The following is a 17407-nucleotide window of genomic DNA, read 5'->3' on the forward strand; positions in this document are numbered from 1 at the left end:
GTCAAATATAAAACTGAATTCTGAGCCACCAAGTGGCTAAAGGGGGTAATGCAACAGCTAAAACTTGGGGCTCTTCTGATACTTGTAAGAGAATTTGCAAACCGCTTTCCATTATTTATGTATGTATCCATATATTGTTATCTGAACAGGATTTAACAACAACCATTAACTATTATGATTTGTTCATAGCTCAGGCGCAGGAACTATAGTGTGCATCTCTTGAATTGTTTTCAATGTAATTTTTGTATTATGGTGTTTAAATTAAAAATAAAGTAAATAAAATAAAGATATATAAAGTAGAATAAAATGGGACACTTGTGTAAAGTGCAAGAGCCTAAAAATTATACATAACAATGATGCTTCAAATTAAAACCCTATGTCTGATTAACTGACAAGGTTAGTGATTTTATTTGGGTAGACTCATCTCTTGGTTGGTTTTACTTCCTGTCTTTGTCTTTTCTCCTCTCATCTGTAATTGTCTGCCCCATCCTTATTGGCTCCTGTTACTCATTTCTCTGCAACTCCACATCTCAGCCTCTTTAACTACCCATTTACCCAACATATCTTAATCCACTCGCTGCTGTTCCTTTTGTTGTCTTTTTGCTTTCCTGATGTGCACATCTTCCATCCAGCCTTTTCAGCCTGCACTGAATCTGTCTTGCATGCCTCCCGAATCCTTCATTTAGGTTCTCATATCGACTACAAATAACAATAACACATTGTTCACACCTATTTATTGAATATTCACACATACAGAAAACACAGAGGCTCATATTATACTTCAAATCATCAGAATAATAGCAGTAATATGGTAATGATAGACACCGGAACAATCATAGTAATTATACTTTGATAAAATCATAGTAATACATTGATAAAATTCTCCACAGAGATATTTCAGGTTCACCGGAAATAATAATAAGCGATGACATTCCACTTCGGATCAAATGGGGCAAAAAAAGGAATCACTTTGGAGTTGAAATGAGGTCATAATGAAGGTAATACACACACATATTCACAGGCGCACACGCACACACATAGACTGTATGTATGTACATTTGGAGATATAACACCCAGTGTCGCCCAGCGACTGAGTGCAGTCCTTTTAAGAAATAGTTTCCATATTTGGCGAGGCTTTACAGTAGACTTAAATCATCCCCGTGTTAATCTATTTAATGTTGTATAAGTATATATGGCTGGTTTAGAAACAATAAGTGTTACAATCACACACTTTTGAATGTCAGCACCCCAAGTGTTCAGTTCAGAAACACAGATTCAGGTCATCTTTTTAAATCAAAGAAGTTTAAATATTCTCACAGAATATTACACAAGTGTGCGCAATCTCACATTAGACATATGGAAAATGTCTCCGATGAACTATTTTGCTGAGTTAAAGCCACATTGTTCACATGTCCTGGATTCTGAGGTTGTGTAATGCTTTGATAATGGCTGCACTTGTCTGCGTATGATTGAAAAGAAGCTCTCGTCGCTCAGTGACCCACTGCTGAATGCGTTATTTTCCGCTATCATAATTATGGCTGAACAAAGGGCTTACCTTGAAAAGCAGCCAGTTAAATGTTGCATAAATCAAAGCTTGAATTCAGCCTTGGAACGAAGGCTGTGCAGCTTGCTGAATGCTGCAGTCAGTATAAATGCACGTACTCTGTCATACTGTACGTTATATTTTCTTTGTGCAGCCATTTTAGCAGTGCCACATGAATTACAATCACTGTAATTACACGGGACAGGAAAGGAGCAAAAAAATCAAACCTGACTGTGATTTTTCTCCCCAATGCTGCTGTTGTATTAGGTGCAAACATAATCACTGTTTCATTTTGCCCTTTCACGATATAAAAATATGTAGCAGCAGGTGAATTCAGGCATCGCGGATGTTACAGATGACTCTGCTGAAGCAACGAATCTAGTTCTTAGCAAAGTTTCATAAATCTTTTGGGTACTGAAGAGGGGGAAAAGGCACCCCCATGAAGCTCAAACACAGGATAGCACCTTCTGTGTATGATGTATGTCTCAGGGCTACGATGCTCCAGGAAACTTTACAAGCAACCTGAAGGGGCAGCAGTTCCTTCAAATGGATCATTCTACATTTTGACTTGAGCATTGACTGGCAGCGTCTTGCAGTTGGTTGAATTCGGTAGCTCAGATACATTCATGTTCCTCTCAGGTTGATTTACCTTCTGGTGTGAGTTATCAGGCACACTGACCGAAAATTAAATCAGACTAACATAGGAGCTCTGAGCAGAATCTCATCATCCTGAAGGTTATGGTGTCCAATGAACTTTGCGGAAGAAAAAATTTGTAGCGTTACTGAACTGTTTGAACTTTCAAGTGTCTTGCCCCTCATCGTTAGAAATACAGTACCGATTAAGGTGGGTTATCTGCCATCAATCCAGTCCTATGTTGTTGAGGGGCTCAGTGTAAAAATCTAGTCTTGAGCTACCCCTCTTTTCTTTATATCTTGCTTGGTTTGGACTCTGGGGAGTTCAGTCCATGACCGATAATTTTCCTGATGATGTGCGACTGATCTGTTGCTAGTCAGATGCTTTCCAGATGGTATTGCATGTTAGATCAAAATCTGTTGGTATCTGCTGTAGAGAGTTTTTTAGGCCTCCCATTTCGTCTTTTGATATCCCTTTTTCCAATTTCCTTAAATGCTTTAAGGACACACTGCACATCATACCAAGATATGTCACATTTTCAGCTAATAGCTCTTTGGGAAACAACTTCCTGGTGCAAAAATACTATTTTTCATCTGCCAAACTGTGTTATGTTTAAGATATTTCATAGATTTAACTAAAAAATTGGAACAAATGATGCGCTTTGTGACAGGCAACTAGTAACAAATTGCCTAAAAGTGGTTCTTTGTGTAGACACAGTATTGTTTCATCACTTAAGTTAGATGTCTTTTAAATGTTTTAGTGATAGGTCAGTGTTGAGAAGCTTAACAAACAAAAAACATTTTTCTCAAAATGGTCAAGTACAAGGGCTCAACTGAAAATGAGTGAAAAAGCAGCAAAGCCTTGAGAAAGTCTGGAGAACTATTGCTTTAAATATCTGGTTAATTGGAAGGAAAATGTAAAGAAATACAGGGGTGGCTCAAGAGTTTTGAATAGTACTGTACATCATGGTATGCACTTTCCAAAACAAACTAATATTTAATTTAACCATAATTTAAGAGAACTTGGAGGCAGCAGGGTTCATATTTTGAGGGAATCAGAGAGTATGCACATCTGTTTTTTTCCCCAGGGGCCCCTAAACCAGTTGAAACTAATCATGATTTAATGTATTAGTAATTGTAGCTAGCTTCTAATACAATTTGGTGCTAATATAACTTTTTGACTAAAAAAATGCAAACTAATGTCACTCACCTCAACCTTGTGTGCTTTTTTAGAGCTTGTTAGCAAGTGTTCACACTTTTGAGCTAAACAAAGTAAACATTATCCCTGCTAAACACAGCATGTTGGCATTTTCTTTGTCATAATGTCATGGTAACATTAGCACTTAGCATGGCTTAATCTTAAATAAATCAAACTGCTGGTCTGACATTGTGGCCCACTGAGGAAGCCAGATGTGATGCCACAAAAACAGCCCAGCGTCTGCTTTCCTCTCCTGTTGCTCTCTAATGAAATTCAACTGAGAAGCTTCCTCAGCACGAAAACAAACTCTGAAGTACATTTTCAAGACGACAAAATGTTTCATTTCTTTCTGTAACAGCTATGTATCAACTGAAGGAAACATGAAGAACTTTCGTTGAAAAACTCTGAACATCAATAACTTATTTAGCTATACACCTCTTTGTAATAGATCATTTCAATAACAATAATAAAAAACTACCAGTACTCAATCACCTACATTTAAAAAAGCCAGAACTAAGCGAGCTGCTGTAGCACCTTATTCAAACTCACTTCTATATGATATATTAATCCAAAACCCCCTCTTTCCTGTTTTGAGAGCTGCACTGCAGAGAAAGGGTGCATGAAGGCCTCGCTTCCAGGAGTATCTCAGGCTGATACTGTAATTTTTCCTTTTTCTTTATACAAACGATACAGAAGGTTCACACAAGCTAAGCCACTAAGAAAAGCGTTTCATTTATACGAACGAGGATATGACAGTGACACGGCTGAGAGTCAGGCTATTGCTCTCGTCCTTGGATCGTTACGGCTGCTGACCCATCTCAACCAATCCTCACACGCTTTCATACACATGACCTCTCATTCTCCCTAGAGGGATGAGCATGAAAAATAGGATATATTGAAGTGTATGTGGATGGTATGATGGGGGCTCTTTTTTTTTCTTATAAACTCATTTACAAAACAACACCACTTTCTTGGCTATCCACTAAATATGAAGCTACAGCCAGATGTGCCTTAGTTTAGCTTTGCATAAAGACAGGAAAAAGGGGAAATGGGCAGCCACACTCTATTTAAATATGTATATTTAAATCAAAATATTTTAAAAAAGGTTGAAAGTTGGCGCCCACGCTAGCTTCCTCCCCGTTGTTTTCAGTCTTTATGATGAGCTATGTTAAGATGGGCTCCATAATCCAAATCTAAGTCTTGGAAAAACAAAAGCAAAACAAATGAGCGTATTTCCCCAAAATGTCAAACTATTAATTGAAGCCCACATTATAAACACTTTTCTAAAAACATTCCAAGTCCATCAGCTGGGAAATTTTCTTCTTCAACCAACTGGAACACATCATAATATCAAAATACAGGGTACAGACAGCAAAGCACCCTCCATACGGACAGTGTCCCAAGGATGGACCACGAGTCCGGGGTTTAGGCATGATAAAGGCATGGCTCAGCGCTGGATGGGACCTCTTCCAGATTGCTTGGGGTCAGTTGGTCAGGAACAAAAGAGAAGAAGAAGGGAAGAAGGAGTTGGCGAGGGTATTAAAGAGTTTCTGACTGGCAGGAGGAACCTCGGGAAAGCTGGGGAGGTTTCCTTAAATCGGATGGTGTTGAGTTTTCAGCACACTGAGCCAGTTGGATCAGCCTCCCCAGGAGTGTAGAAGTCAGGGATGGGTAGACCAGTGTGCAGTGTGACCTAAAGAAAAACACATTTACACAAAAATGGGTTACTAAACTAAATCTATTCAATATATTTTTCCTCCTCCAGGGGGAGCTGTGGAACTATTCCCTCAAAGCATGAAGACTATTTTTCTTCCCTTTGGGAGGCATTTTGCTTCCTGGATACAGCACTACAAATGAGAAAACTGACTGGGAGCAAAAAAGAAATTCAAAGCTTCTCACTGATGTTGACTCTTTGAAGCTTTTTCTCTGTTAAGATTTAATCTCCCGAGGACATATTTGTAAAAGTTAGATAGTTGTAATGAATAATAACTGAACTCATGTGATGCTTTATTAATTCACAAGCAGAATCCTCACTTTCTGTTTGTTGCGGCGCTCCGGCAAAAGACAGAATTAGCAAATTAAACATCATCCCCCAGAGCGGCTCAGCACTTCCCCAGCATGAGAACAAATTTAAGACTGAAAGAAGAAATTAAAATCGAAAGGAAAACTATAAACTTGTTTTCTGCAATACCGTGCAGAGTCGGTTCATTATTTAGTCTCTGCAGTATTTGGATGTAAAAAATATATCCATTTTTACTTTATTTTTCGCCTTTATGCCTCGGTATGAACTGAAGTTTAAGGTTAGAGAGTAAATTCAGTTGGAAACAGATGATTGCAGTTACTTTGGTGCATGCATGGACTGAAATTTTCTACCTGGACGTTTCGGTTGAGGCTGATAGCGGGGTAGTAAGCGCCCTCCAAGCCTTCGAATGCCACTGGGCCCTGCTGCTCATCGTTCACGAGGAAGATGAGAATCCCACGTGTAAAGTCCAGCAGCACTCCTATTGTAGCTCCTTTAGTGATGCCACCGTCTGTCCTGTGTGGGCACAGGAAAAAAAACAAAGGATAACCGTGTTATTAATTTACCACGGTAACCCTCCAGTTCTGAGCTTAGATTTTCCATCAAAACATGGTAAAAAAAATTAAAATCTAGCAGTGACTTATTTTAAGTCTTTGTCACTTTAGAGTCTGGATTCTTTCCAGCCTGTTAATCATATTATCAGTGCTCATATTTATCATGTAGCCTGTAACACTACTACTACTACTACTACTACTAATAATAAAAGTAACTACACCATGATCACATTGACCACATTTAAAAGCTACTTAAACATTCATTTACAGATGACAGACAGACATTTCGGTTGCTAGGATCAAAATTTGGCTTAAACAACATGAAATCGTGGTTTGGTCAGTCTGGTTGTATTATGTTGGTGTTTGGTGTGTTTAGTTGGCACACTTTAGGCCCCAAAGTACAAACTGAGCATCAATTAAATGGCACAGCCTACGCAAGTATCGTTAGAGCCCATGTACATCCTTTTATGGCCAAAGTATACCCATCTAATGATGGCTGCTTCTGGCAAGTTAACATAGAACGTCAAATCATCTCAATCTGAACATGGCGAAGAGTTCACCATACTTAAACAGTCTTCAGAGTCACCAGATCTCAATCCAATAGATCATCTTTAAGACAAATCTGCAGACACAGTGTGACGCTATCATGCCAATATTGTCCAGAATCTCTGGACAATGTTTCCAGCATCTTGCAAAAGGGAATCTTTTTTTAAGTGAAGCATTTTCCTGCACCTACAGTAATCTTATGCTAGAAGTAAACTTTATTTTACTTAGTGGCCTTTTATCCTGTGTTATGACAGGACAGTTGAGAATTGACAGGGAAGCTTGGGGCAGATTTAAACCCAGGCCTCTGCAACAAGCTTAATAAGTAAAACTGGTGTCCCTTTTCTAAACACTATTATACTGTACATGTAAAAGCAGAAGACTTCCATTTGTGATCGAAGAAATTACATCTGCATTAGTACATGGACAATCACTTGTCACTTTCTTTATTACCTATTGGTGTGCGAGTTGTTGTGCATGAACCAGGAGCGGTTATTGTCCACATACATGGCCCAGGCTTTGTCATCCTTCCCTAGCATCACATCCTTCAGGACGTCACTCCGAGCGATGCCGAAGGCTGGGTCAGGGTGGTTGTCATAGCGGTCAACGGTCATTTCCCAGTAATGAACACCTCGAGAGAAAGCAGTGTTCCCCAAGACCACTCGGTCATCATAGCTGTTGCACGTCACCGTCAGGTTGTCGTTGGAGAAGATGATGTCAGGGTGAGCGGACGCCGGGTCAAAGGTGAACCAAGCTACTGCACAAAGGGAAATGCGTACCATTAGGTTTTTAGTGTTAATAATATCAGTGACTGCGAGATGAGAGGCAATGATCATGATTTTACAAACACCACATAAAACCAGAAGGTAAAGGTTAGATGAGGTGAAGTTACACTGTAAAAATATCTGAATGGAGGGAACAGTAATAACATGAAAGACAAGAAGAAGACTTACTATCATTGTTATGATCAAACACGAATAATAATACCTAAACTATATACTTATACTACATAACTTAATCTATAACTTAATAAGCTTAACCACTTTTAGATAATCAAACTTGTGTCAAACAGTCTGCAAATCTTAACCGGTTCCTGCACGGAAAAGCAGATTAGTTTGATAATTATGGGTAAGGAAATTGTTAATAAAATAAAACTTAACTTTAAAATACATAACTAGAAACTTCTAATAGTTATTATAGTAAGAGGTCAGTTCACCCAAACAAGAAAAGAAACGTGAAAGGTAAAGGTAAAAGACTCTGTGTGGATGTTCATTTAGACTGTGAACTCAAGCTTGCTTGAGCCATCTGATAACCTCCACTATCAGAGCAGACTCTGCTGTGTTGGTCTACATAAGTTAAATTTGTATTGTCTTTAGGTGAACTGCTCCTTTTCTCTATTACAACACATTGCTTTTAAACTTCTTAAACCACATGCTAATGATAATTTTGCAATACTGCTTGACTCACAGCTGAAAGACACAGTAACAGATCTCTATGCAGGAAGGTAAACAGGCGGGCTTTTGCTGGGCTCCAGTGGACCTGCTTTTACTGGTGTCACCATGTGCAGCGACGTTCCATTACACTGCTTTATTTCCCGAAGGAAATAAAGCAAAGACATTTATTAGAGGCTTGTATTGCACGTTTAATAAGTGCAGCCCACAGAGGAGCAAACTGCCCACCTGCTGGGTTGAGTGTGAAGACCTCATTGATGAAACAAGCAATGGCCTGAAGGGGATCAGAGCAGAAACAGTGTGCAAGGAGAGTCATCCATACCTGTGCCTATAGACTGAATATCACATGGAGGGAGTCCAGCTAAAATGTGAAATGGTGGGGGGAGTGAAGAAGAAAAAAAGGAAAAGAAAAGAGGAAGAGGAGGAGAGCAAAGCGAAGCAGTGAAGCAGAGGGGTGGGAAGGGCGGTGGAGAGGGTAAAAAGCAGATTTGATCAGGGATCCTGGTTCAGCTCATTGGACATAAGACCAGAGGAGAGCCCCAAAATGAAAACAAAAGAGCTCCTAGAAACAAACCACTGCAGACTTAGAAGGAACAACGAAGGAACAATGAAAACAAAGCAATTGTTCTGAATAAGAAAAATAAGAAAAGGACAATCTGATCTGGAAGAAGGGTGCAACAACACTGAAAACGTCTGCGTGGTTAGATCACTTTGTACGCCTCCAACAGCTGCTGAGTGCTTTCTGTGTCAGGTAGGGAGGCTGTCTGGGCCTTTCAGGTCCACTGATGGATGACAAGCTTCCCCATCTATGCAGATTACCATTTAACTAATGGGAAAGCCGGTACATGGGTGGATTATACACAATCCAGCTGCTCCTCGAGGCCCTTGGGCTAAAAGGCGCAAAACACACCTTCGAACAGAATTCACATCCTGCTGCTGCCCACTGGATGAAAATCTTGTGTTTTGGAAGCCTTTAATTAATGTGATCATTTATTGTACTGCGTGAAATATAAAACAACAGAGGCTTTTTTCCGGATCTTTCAAATCCCTATGAAACTAACTAACTCAAAAAGCCTTGTGTCAGTCTGAAGAACATCAAAGAAAGAAGATTTTCTCTGCAGACTTAATATATAATATAATGTAAATACAGCATAATAATGAAAATATAAGGGTTTAACCAAGCAGCAGCAGGTTATGATTTCTTTAGATTCTCTGGAGTTAAATCAAGATTTCTCTGGTGTAAACTCCCAAATGTAGAAAGAAATGTAACTGAACTGTGATAATCAGTAAAAAAAAAGTAAGTAAGCCATTAGATTATATTACAAATGTTGTTAGAAACACCTGCCAGCTGTTTGCCAGCACGCAGATCTTCTTCATTGCATGACGTTACATTAACTACAACCACAGTGGTAACTACCCTTTTTTATGTTCATATAAAACACTTTGAAAATAATTCACTGTAACATTTCAGCTTATAATAATATCAATGGAAATACAGCCAACAGGATAAGATCATGCAAGAAAAGTGTCGGCATATTTGGGAAGATGTCAGCTGCACCTGAGGAACAAAAACATGAAGACAAACACGTGGGTGTTAAAAATGCTGAAAATATTTGCCTCTAAGAATAAATCTTGGTGGTTTGTAGAGCATCATAATTTCCAGCTTTCCATCTTGGGATAAAAAAGCTAACTGTGTGCCTTTTAAAAAAATGTTATAATGCTGTAATATAAACCTCCTCTCATTCATTTCCCCCACTTGTCATGGGAGCTACCAGTTCTTATATCATTAAGAACATCAGCAGTATTCTTTCTGTCAGCCGTTTAACTGTCACCTCTTTAACTGCCAACACACATCTGCTCATTATGCCCCTAATTAGCTCCCCTTGTAGATATACCGACTGGCTTTTGGCTCCTGCCTGTTACTGCCTTACATACACCTTTGCACGCCTGCCCAGCTCCATTTGCTTTCCTCGCTTTGTTTCTTTGCTCTTGCCACCTGCTGGTATAGCTTGTTTTGAGCTGGCAGCATACGAGCCCGTTACCTGCAACATGGATATTTATGACATTGATTTGATAATGATATTTTGCCTAGCAAGCAATCTTGGTGTTTATTTTAAAGATCAATCTACAAACTGAGCAGGACATTTTACAGTGTGGTAATGGCAGACTAAAAATAAAAGGGAAACGGCGAAATCTTAATGGAAGTGAAGCAAAAGTATCTGAGTATCTGAGCATTTGTAGCCAGAGGCTGCTCGACCAGTGGTGCACCCAACCTGGTTGGAAATTAAAATCACCAATAAAATATGGCAGCGCTGCAGTGTCCCACTGTGCAAGGACGTGCTGATGGTTTGACCATCTTTATTTATTGTGTATGATAAAAACCTAATTGCCAATGTTCTCTGTTCTCACTGTTTAAATGGAGACGTTGCAATTTCTCGTTATTTCTCGTCTGACCTATACAATACACTGCCACTGATAATTAACTAATATCAGCGCTGGCCTGAGCAACCCAACATGTAGCTCTATTTTAAAAAGCACAGTGTTCTGAAAGCTTGCTTGCTCAGTAGCAAATATAAAATAAACGATGGCTGAATTTTGATTCTCTTTTTGCTCAAAACTGTCAGTGAGGTAGCGCTCTTAAAAAAACAAAACACCAATTCATACTTGAGTCTTTGCTCTTTCTAGATTCACAGTGATTTAAATTTACAGTGAAAACAAGAGGAAGAAGGAGATGAGGCTCAACGTACTCTCAGAGGTCTGCATGATCAGTGTCTTGCTGTACTGGCCGACTCCGCTGGCATTGAAGGCCTTCACCCTGGACTTGTACGTGCTGTTGAAGTGGAGCCCGTCCACTGTGCAGATGGTCTCCGTCCCCACGTACACTTCCTGTAAAGACACACAGTGCTTCCTGTTATGCTGGCAGATGCATCAAGTGCGTAACTATGACACCAAAGAGAGTCCATTTCTTCTGGAGGAGTGTCCCATTTGAATTTGGTGGAGAGGGTAATAAGAGAGAATGCGAGCTTGTACAACTGAACGTGGGCACGGCAGCCCACACTTGAGTATAAATAGACATGGGGACACAACTCGCCAGGCTCAGCGTGGAGCTGCGTAGGTGTGACTCAGTGAATCAGAGAATAAAGGAGGAAGAGAAAACTTCCCTCAGAATTTTTTGGCATAGTGCTGCATCAGATGCAGGTACAGCAATACAAGGATTTTAGTTTATATTATAGAGACGCACAGACCAGATGGCAAATTAATATTTAAACACACACACACACACACACACACACACACACACACACACACACACACACACACACACACACACACAAACCCCAAACCAAATCATCACAGATGCTGCAAAACATTCGCCACGACTCTCGTCTTGGTGCGTTTGTGTTGACGATCACACGCTAACACAAAAAGTCTCCAGGCTGTAATACAATTTGGCAATGGCTCTCTACCAATTAGCAGTTAGCAGATACAGTTTGTGAATCAGTTGGCAGATTGGATGCGAATGCTCACCATGTTACTCCACACTTGTAATTAAGAAACAGACAATTACAGAACACGAAAAGAACTTGAAGGGTGAACGACTACGACCAGCTGCTTTTAGCTTACAGTCTGCATTTAGGACGTAAGTGTCTGCTTTTCATAAGTTTGAAAAACAAAACAAAACCGGATACGTTAAGAAATAGCTGCTATCCATTTCTAGTCTCCTTACAAACCACTGAGCAAAGCAACAGCTTCACAGTCAGAATCTGCAAGGGATCTCTGCACAGCAGGGATGAAAAAGTCCAATATTTTTTGAGTTAAAAGCTCTAGTTACTGCTGCCGGGGGTGTGCGAAATACTTTAATTATGCTGCACCAGCTGCTATAATGAATATAATGGACATAGTGCTTCTTTTTTTGGAGTAATGAGAGGATGCTGACAGAAAGTGCAGACTAGAATATCGAAGATGAGATGTTTATGTATGTGTGTGTGTGTGCGGTTGGCCTTCGGGGATTTGCAGGCTGCTTTTTATTGGCTTGTGTTCTTTTTATTAAAGGAGACCTATTACACTAATTTCCGACTCCATATGTCCCAGCTCTGCATGATTCACAGTTTAAAAAGTCATTATTGATGTTATATCTGGGCATCAGCCTCTGTCTGAAACAGAGGGTTTGAAAGTGGGTGGGGCTTCTCTGCTCACAGCTAGAGTGTTGTGCCCAGGATAGCCATATTAGGAAACATGCTCCCAATGACATCATACAGGGCCAAGAACAGAAAAAAAGAACTGTGAGAAACATTTTTTGGGTCTGATCTCGTTATCCAAAAGCTGTAATAGTAAAGAGAATGGCTGCGCCATATCACACTGTCCATGTTAACATTGGTATAAACTTTTAAATGGTATCAGCGTCCTGCGACAACATCAATGATATATCAACAACACAAGCCCAGACATGTCTGCAAGCAAGAGCAGGCCATCATTACCCCTCCCCACTCTGACTGCTTTATCACCTCTTTATGTGTTTGTGTTCATATTCAACATTTGTTGTTTTTTTCGCTTGGGTTCTGGGTTAAATTATTCTTCTTTTTAAGATTTAGTCACTCCATATTTCCGTTTAATTTAAGTAAATATATATTCTGTTAAATGCCATTAACTGTCTGAACCTCGAGCTGGTTCATGACAAATATTTATAAAGGGGCAGCCCCAAATAACTTCATCACCTATCATCGGAAATATCATTTGCTTGGAATATCGTGATATAGTGCTTAAACAAATGCAACACCTAAATCACAGAAGGAATTCGGTGAACGAAATACTGAAGTTGGAAATTTTTACTGACTTTTATTGAGGATTTTTTTTTGTTTTTAATTAAGCAGCGCACATTTTTTTCCTAGGTTACATATTGGAGATCATATATAGAGGAAGATATGAGGAGCACTTTTATCTCTCTTAATTTGCTCTCTTTAAATGGAGACTCATACTACTAAAGAAGAAGATTTTGTTTTCCCCTCTCTTCTTCTTCTTCTGTTTTTAATTAAACATTGCTTTCTTGCCTGCTTACAAAGTGTGAGCCTCAGGGCTATGTTGAAATAAAACCACATTTATTCCGCAAACCAAGTAACATGACTCATTTGTTTCCAACTCCGCGAGTAGGCTACTAATAAGGTTCTTGCCTTGGCGCTGCATCCGGAATGTTAATATCACTTTTAGGAAGCCTCCCAGATTGATTGTTGCGAAAATCAACAGGCCTACTATACGGAGGTTTAGAATTCAGACACAGATATGCTTTGCCATTGTACCCAGGGAATGGCTCAGGAGGTATAAGTTGCTGTCGTAACAAAGCAGGGGCTTCAGTGAATAGAAGCGTGGGGAGTATCTTATAGGATGGATTACATGCTAAACCTCTGTGAGAGTATGGCGACTGCTTTGATGCCGGATCACGCTTCCTACAGGATCATCCTAGCGGTGGTACAAATGCTTCCTCCTGACGCCGTGTCATTCAGGGCCTTGTTACGCTGCGTCACGTGACGTGCTCTGTACGACTGTCACACATTAACTTGAGTGATTTCAGCTACAAAATACTGCTGCCACATTCCCCTGGCTGAGCCGGTGTCCTCCCTGGTATCAAATGATGGAGTCTTTGCCCAGACAGAAGGAAAGCATGTCACATAAAGGTGATTTATACTCTAGCTGGTCTTGTTTTTCACTTTTTGTTTTGGGATCTAAATGTAAATATCACAAAAGTTCTCATTTAAAGAAAAATACTGCTGAAGCAGACAGATAAATTCCAGCCTGCAGGGACAAAACAGTACCTGCACAAGGAAACCTACCCTGAATGGCCCCCCATTTCCATCGTCCAGCTCTAGGATGTATCCTTCCACGGTGATGGTGGAGAGTGGTGGCTGTTTCCATGACAATGTGGCGCTGTTGTTCTGAGTGCAGCATTCCTCCAGCTGGAGCATGGGAGCAGCTGGGACTAAGAAGGGGACAAACGAGGCCAGATTACAGCCCACAGAGGTATGAAGAGACACACACTCACTCCCCAAGTGGATATAACGCTGCATTACAGCAAAGACAACTTTTATATGTATAAAAGGACACATAGTGAGAGCCTTATAATGTAAGAGTGTAAATGTTTTAGATAGAATTTTGCACATTTAAGTAGCGCAAACAGTGGTTCTTAAAAAAATATCAGGCTCTCTGTCTGTGTACCTTTCATCTGTACAAAGTCCAGCTGGTGGATTGTTTGCAGGAGAGGTCCACTGTCCAGAGTGAGGTCAAAGTCACTGGTCATCCTGGGGGTTAGGGTCCCCTTTCCCCACTGACTCTCTGTCATGTGGACTCTCCGAATCAAAGCATCAGAGATCTGTGAGACACACAGTACAGATTAATCTACCGCTAAATCTCTCATTAATAATAAGCCTGCCAGAACATTTCAGCCTCCGTTCAGATGAAGAAATGCAGATAAAGATGCAATGATCCATAAATGCAATAATGGGATTTTTCTTTTCCACCAAGTGTCTAAAAGGTTTCTAGTTGTATTCCAAAAAATGTTTTCAAACTTGGATAGTTTCTCATTAAAATTTAAAGAAAAAAAAAAGTTATAATAGGTAAACTATGTTTTCTCCCATATGTCTCCTAATTCAGGGGTGTCAAACATAGGGCCCAGGGGCCAGAATCAACCTGGCAAAGGCTCTAATTTGGCCCCAATCTGGCTTTGGAACATACGAAGGGAGCCATAGATGAAAACCTTATGAAAAGGTTTACAGGTTTTCCTCCTGATAAAGATCTTCGCCTTTGCTATTCATACTACATTAAAGTAATTAAATAATAGATAAACATCTAAGTGACAGAAACGTTTATTCTTTCTTTTATTTCATTCTCTTTATCATCAGCATTTTGAATTTCGGATTAAATGCATAGTTAAATGTCTTTACACTGACAGAAAGGGGAGTTTCTCTGGTTCGACCCGCTTAAGATCAAAGACGTGGCCCACGACGTAAAATGAGTTTGTCATTCATGATCTAATGAAGAATTTTGAATGGTGTTAAAATCACTTGCTGAATAATTAAGATATCAATTTAAAAAGGTCACCAAACACGTAATGCTTGACTGGTGTCACAAGTGTGACACAGCATTTGCTCATCACCTCATCAGAACAAAAACGTCAGTTAGAGGCAGCTTTAGAAAGAAACATAAAGTTTTTTTTGCCTTTAAACAGATGTCAAGCAAGGTTTGATTTTAATAAGGCAAAATTGTTCCCCTAAAAAGCAGAGCTTGGAAATATTTGGTTTCTTTGGCAAACCATCATTTTACGTCTTTCTAATGAAATTATGGATCAGTTTTCCAACAGTTTAATTCCAGTAATAGCCGGAGAAGTTACTTTTTGATGTCAGCTGGAGGTGTTGTACCACCTTGTTTTAAGAAATCTTTCGTCCAGTTCTACTTCATTGTTTCAGCTGTAGCTTGTAAAAGTAAAAAGGACGTCTTGTGGCCATCTTACCTGCAGGAAACCACTGGGGTCATTTTCCTTGATGACTTCCAAACAGTACTCCATCAGGCCTGTGGTCTGACGCAACTTTACTGTACAGTGGGAGATTTGATCCCGCACCACCTGGAAAAACAGGGAGAACAGAAGAGAAAACATGTATAATACACTTACAGTTCATAATCACAAGCTAATCGTCATCCCTAGAAGAAAGACAAGTAATGAGAAGAAGGATGGATGTAGACAGACCTAAAGAAAACAAGGAAAGAGGGGAGAAAAAGCCAGAAGTTCAGACAAAAGATTAGGAGCAGGATCGTCAGAGTTATTGATTGAGTAACTCTTTTTCTCTTGAGACACAGATTGAGGGAGGAAGAAGAGGCTGACGGGACACTAGCAAATGATCCTGTAACTGACGTTAACGGAAGGAAAGTGACACTGTGTTTTCACACCCGGGCAGCCTGAACAGTCATCAGTAGTTACATCACAGACAGGGATGAGGAAAAAGTTGCCCTAAAATATCTTTATGAGTGATGACACGGCTCTGAGATGCATTCAGAGTTTTCAGATTTTCTGCCCTGTATTAGTCGTTTGATTTAACAAAAAATATAATTTGGATTAGCTCCATTAATCCTAATCGAGGGGACAGGAACAGAAACCCTTCCAGAGTAACATGTCGTCTAGAAATTCCCTCTTTCTTACCGAGACTGATGTCCGCAGCTTCTTTGCAACAGTGTGAAATAAACACAAGTGCTGGACAGGGGGTTGCTAGGAAACAGAAACTTCACCGCCACAGCTCCAAGGCTGAATGGAGAGGAAAATCCTTCCTGAAGCCGTTTGCCGACCAACAGAAGATGATTTACTGATGACTGCAAACAGGGCATGATAATTCTTTCTTTTGTAATTTTCAAATTTTAACTGAGAGTTGAGACACATGGAAATAATTTTTATGGTCTGGTATTGTTTTAGGTCTTTAGTGTATATTAATGAATATCACTATTTGTCTATGTGCTACACATTTCCTCCTGTCTTGGGCTTTTTCCCACCACCATGTGATTGCCTGATTGTTTGCACATGTTTTCAGTTACGTTTGTTTTTCTTGTGCCTTTCCCTCTCTTTATAAATATGCCTGCCTGACCTTGCACACCTCCTGTAGGCTTGGCACTTCACTGCGTTCATTTATCTTCCAGTCTGGATTTTTGTTGCATATTTTCTCCCCTGCAGCGACTTCAATTCTTTATTCCTTAATTTCGAGAGCTCATTTAAGTTGGTTATATTTTGCAACCTCCCACCTGTGTCCCTGGTGTGCCGGATTTGGGTCTTATTGTGAACGCACATGAAACACATCTGATGCAACAGTCTCAGAAGCCCAGTAATGTCATGAAGCATTTAGAGATTGTGCAATCAAAGCCACCGTGAGAAGATGTAGCCAAAAGGGGCGGATTTAGAGGTTCAAACTTTCTAACCCTCCTTCACTGAAACACACACACATGAGTCTTGTGCATAAATTTGCAGCAACAGTGAACAAAAACAAAGTATGTGGTCCTGATGGAATAGGAGTTTGCCAGCAGACTCAAATCTCACTTTTACTCACATACTCACTTTTCTGGATAGTTATTGCATGGCAGCCTACCTGACTCCATGTTAACTGTTCTATTGGTGCCTTTAGTCAAGGACAAAACTGGTCAAATATCCACCTTAGAAAACTACAGCCCAATTTATCTGGGTAGCATACTGTCAAAAATATTAGAAAGAATCTTTTGGGGATAGGCTTTGAGAATATAAAACTATTGACAATTAATTTGCTTTAAAAAATAAAGCACTAATTTGTGCATATATGCTGTGTATATGTGGTGCATTTATGTGCTTCTTCGATGGACCAAAGGTTTTGACCGTGTTAATCATAGTTAACTATTTACTAAGCCCCCTCATATCTGATAAGGATCTTGCATTATTAGTATTCATATCAAACTATGCATGTCCAG

At 39.8% G+C, this 17407-nt stretch overlaps 1 protein-coding gene across 6 annotated transcripts in view; it reads right to left on the bottom strand.

Moving 5' to 3' along the window:
- Positions 1-727: 727 nt before the first annotated feature.
- trim9 (tripartite motif containing 9) overlaps positions 728-17407 on the bottom strand; it is a 54454-nt gene continuing 37774 nt past the window's right edge. The window contains exons 4-11 of one of the 6 annotated variants that reach the window (XM_085391225.1): positions 15441-15551; positions 14150-14303; positions 13768-13913; positions 10690-10828; positions 8265-8303; positions 6945-7245; positions 5748-5910; positions 728-5067 (exon numbers count right to left, since the gene is read on the bottom strand). In XM_085391225.1, coding sequence (XP_085247351.1) covers positions 4990-5067; positions 5748-5910; positions 6945-7245; positions 8265-8303; positions 10690-10828; positions 13768-13913; positions 14150-14303; positions 15441-15551 — 1131 coding nt within the window. In that variant the 3' untranslated portion in view covers positions 728-4989. Of the gene's footprint in view, positions 5068-5747; positions 5911-6944; positions 7249-8264; positions 8304-10689; positions 10829-13767; positions 13914-14149; positions 14304-15440; positions 15552-17407 lie in introns of all 6 variants that reach the window. The other 5 variants (XM_085391228.1, XM_085391224.1, XM_085391227.1 and 2 more) reach the window with 5 other exon arrangements.

The sequence above is a fragment of the Rhamphochromis longiceps genome, linkage group LG19 (genome assembly GCF_057381845.1).
Source record: "Rhamphochromis longiceps isolate RC_006_pf linkage group LG19, R_longiceps_female_GT1.1, whole genome shotgun sequence".
Taxonomy (NCBI): domain Eukaryota; kingdom Metazoa; phylum Chordata; class Actinopteri; order Cichliformes; family Cichlidae; genus Rhamphochromis; species Rhamphochromis longiceps.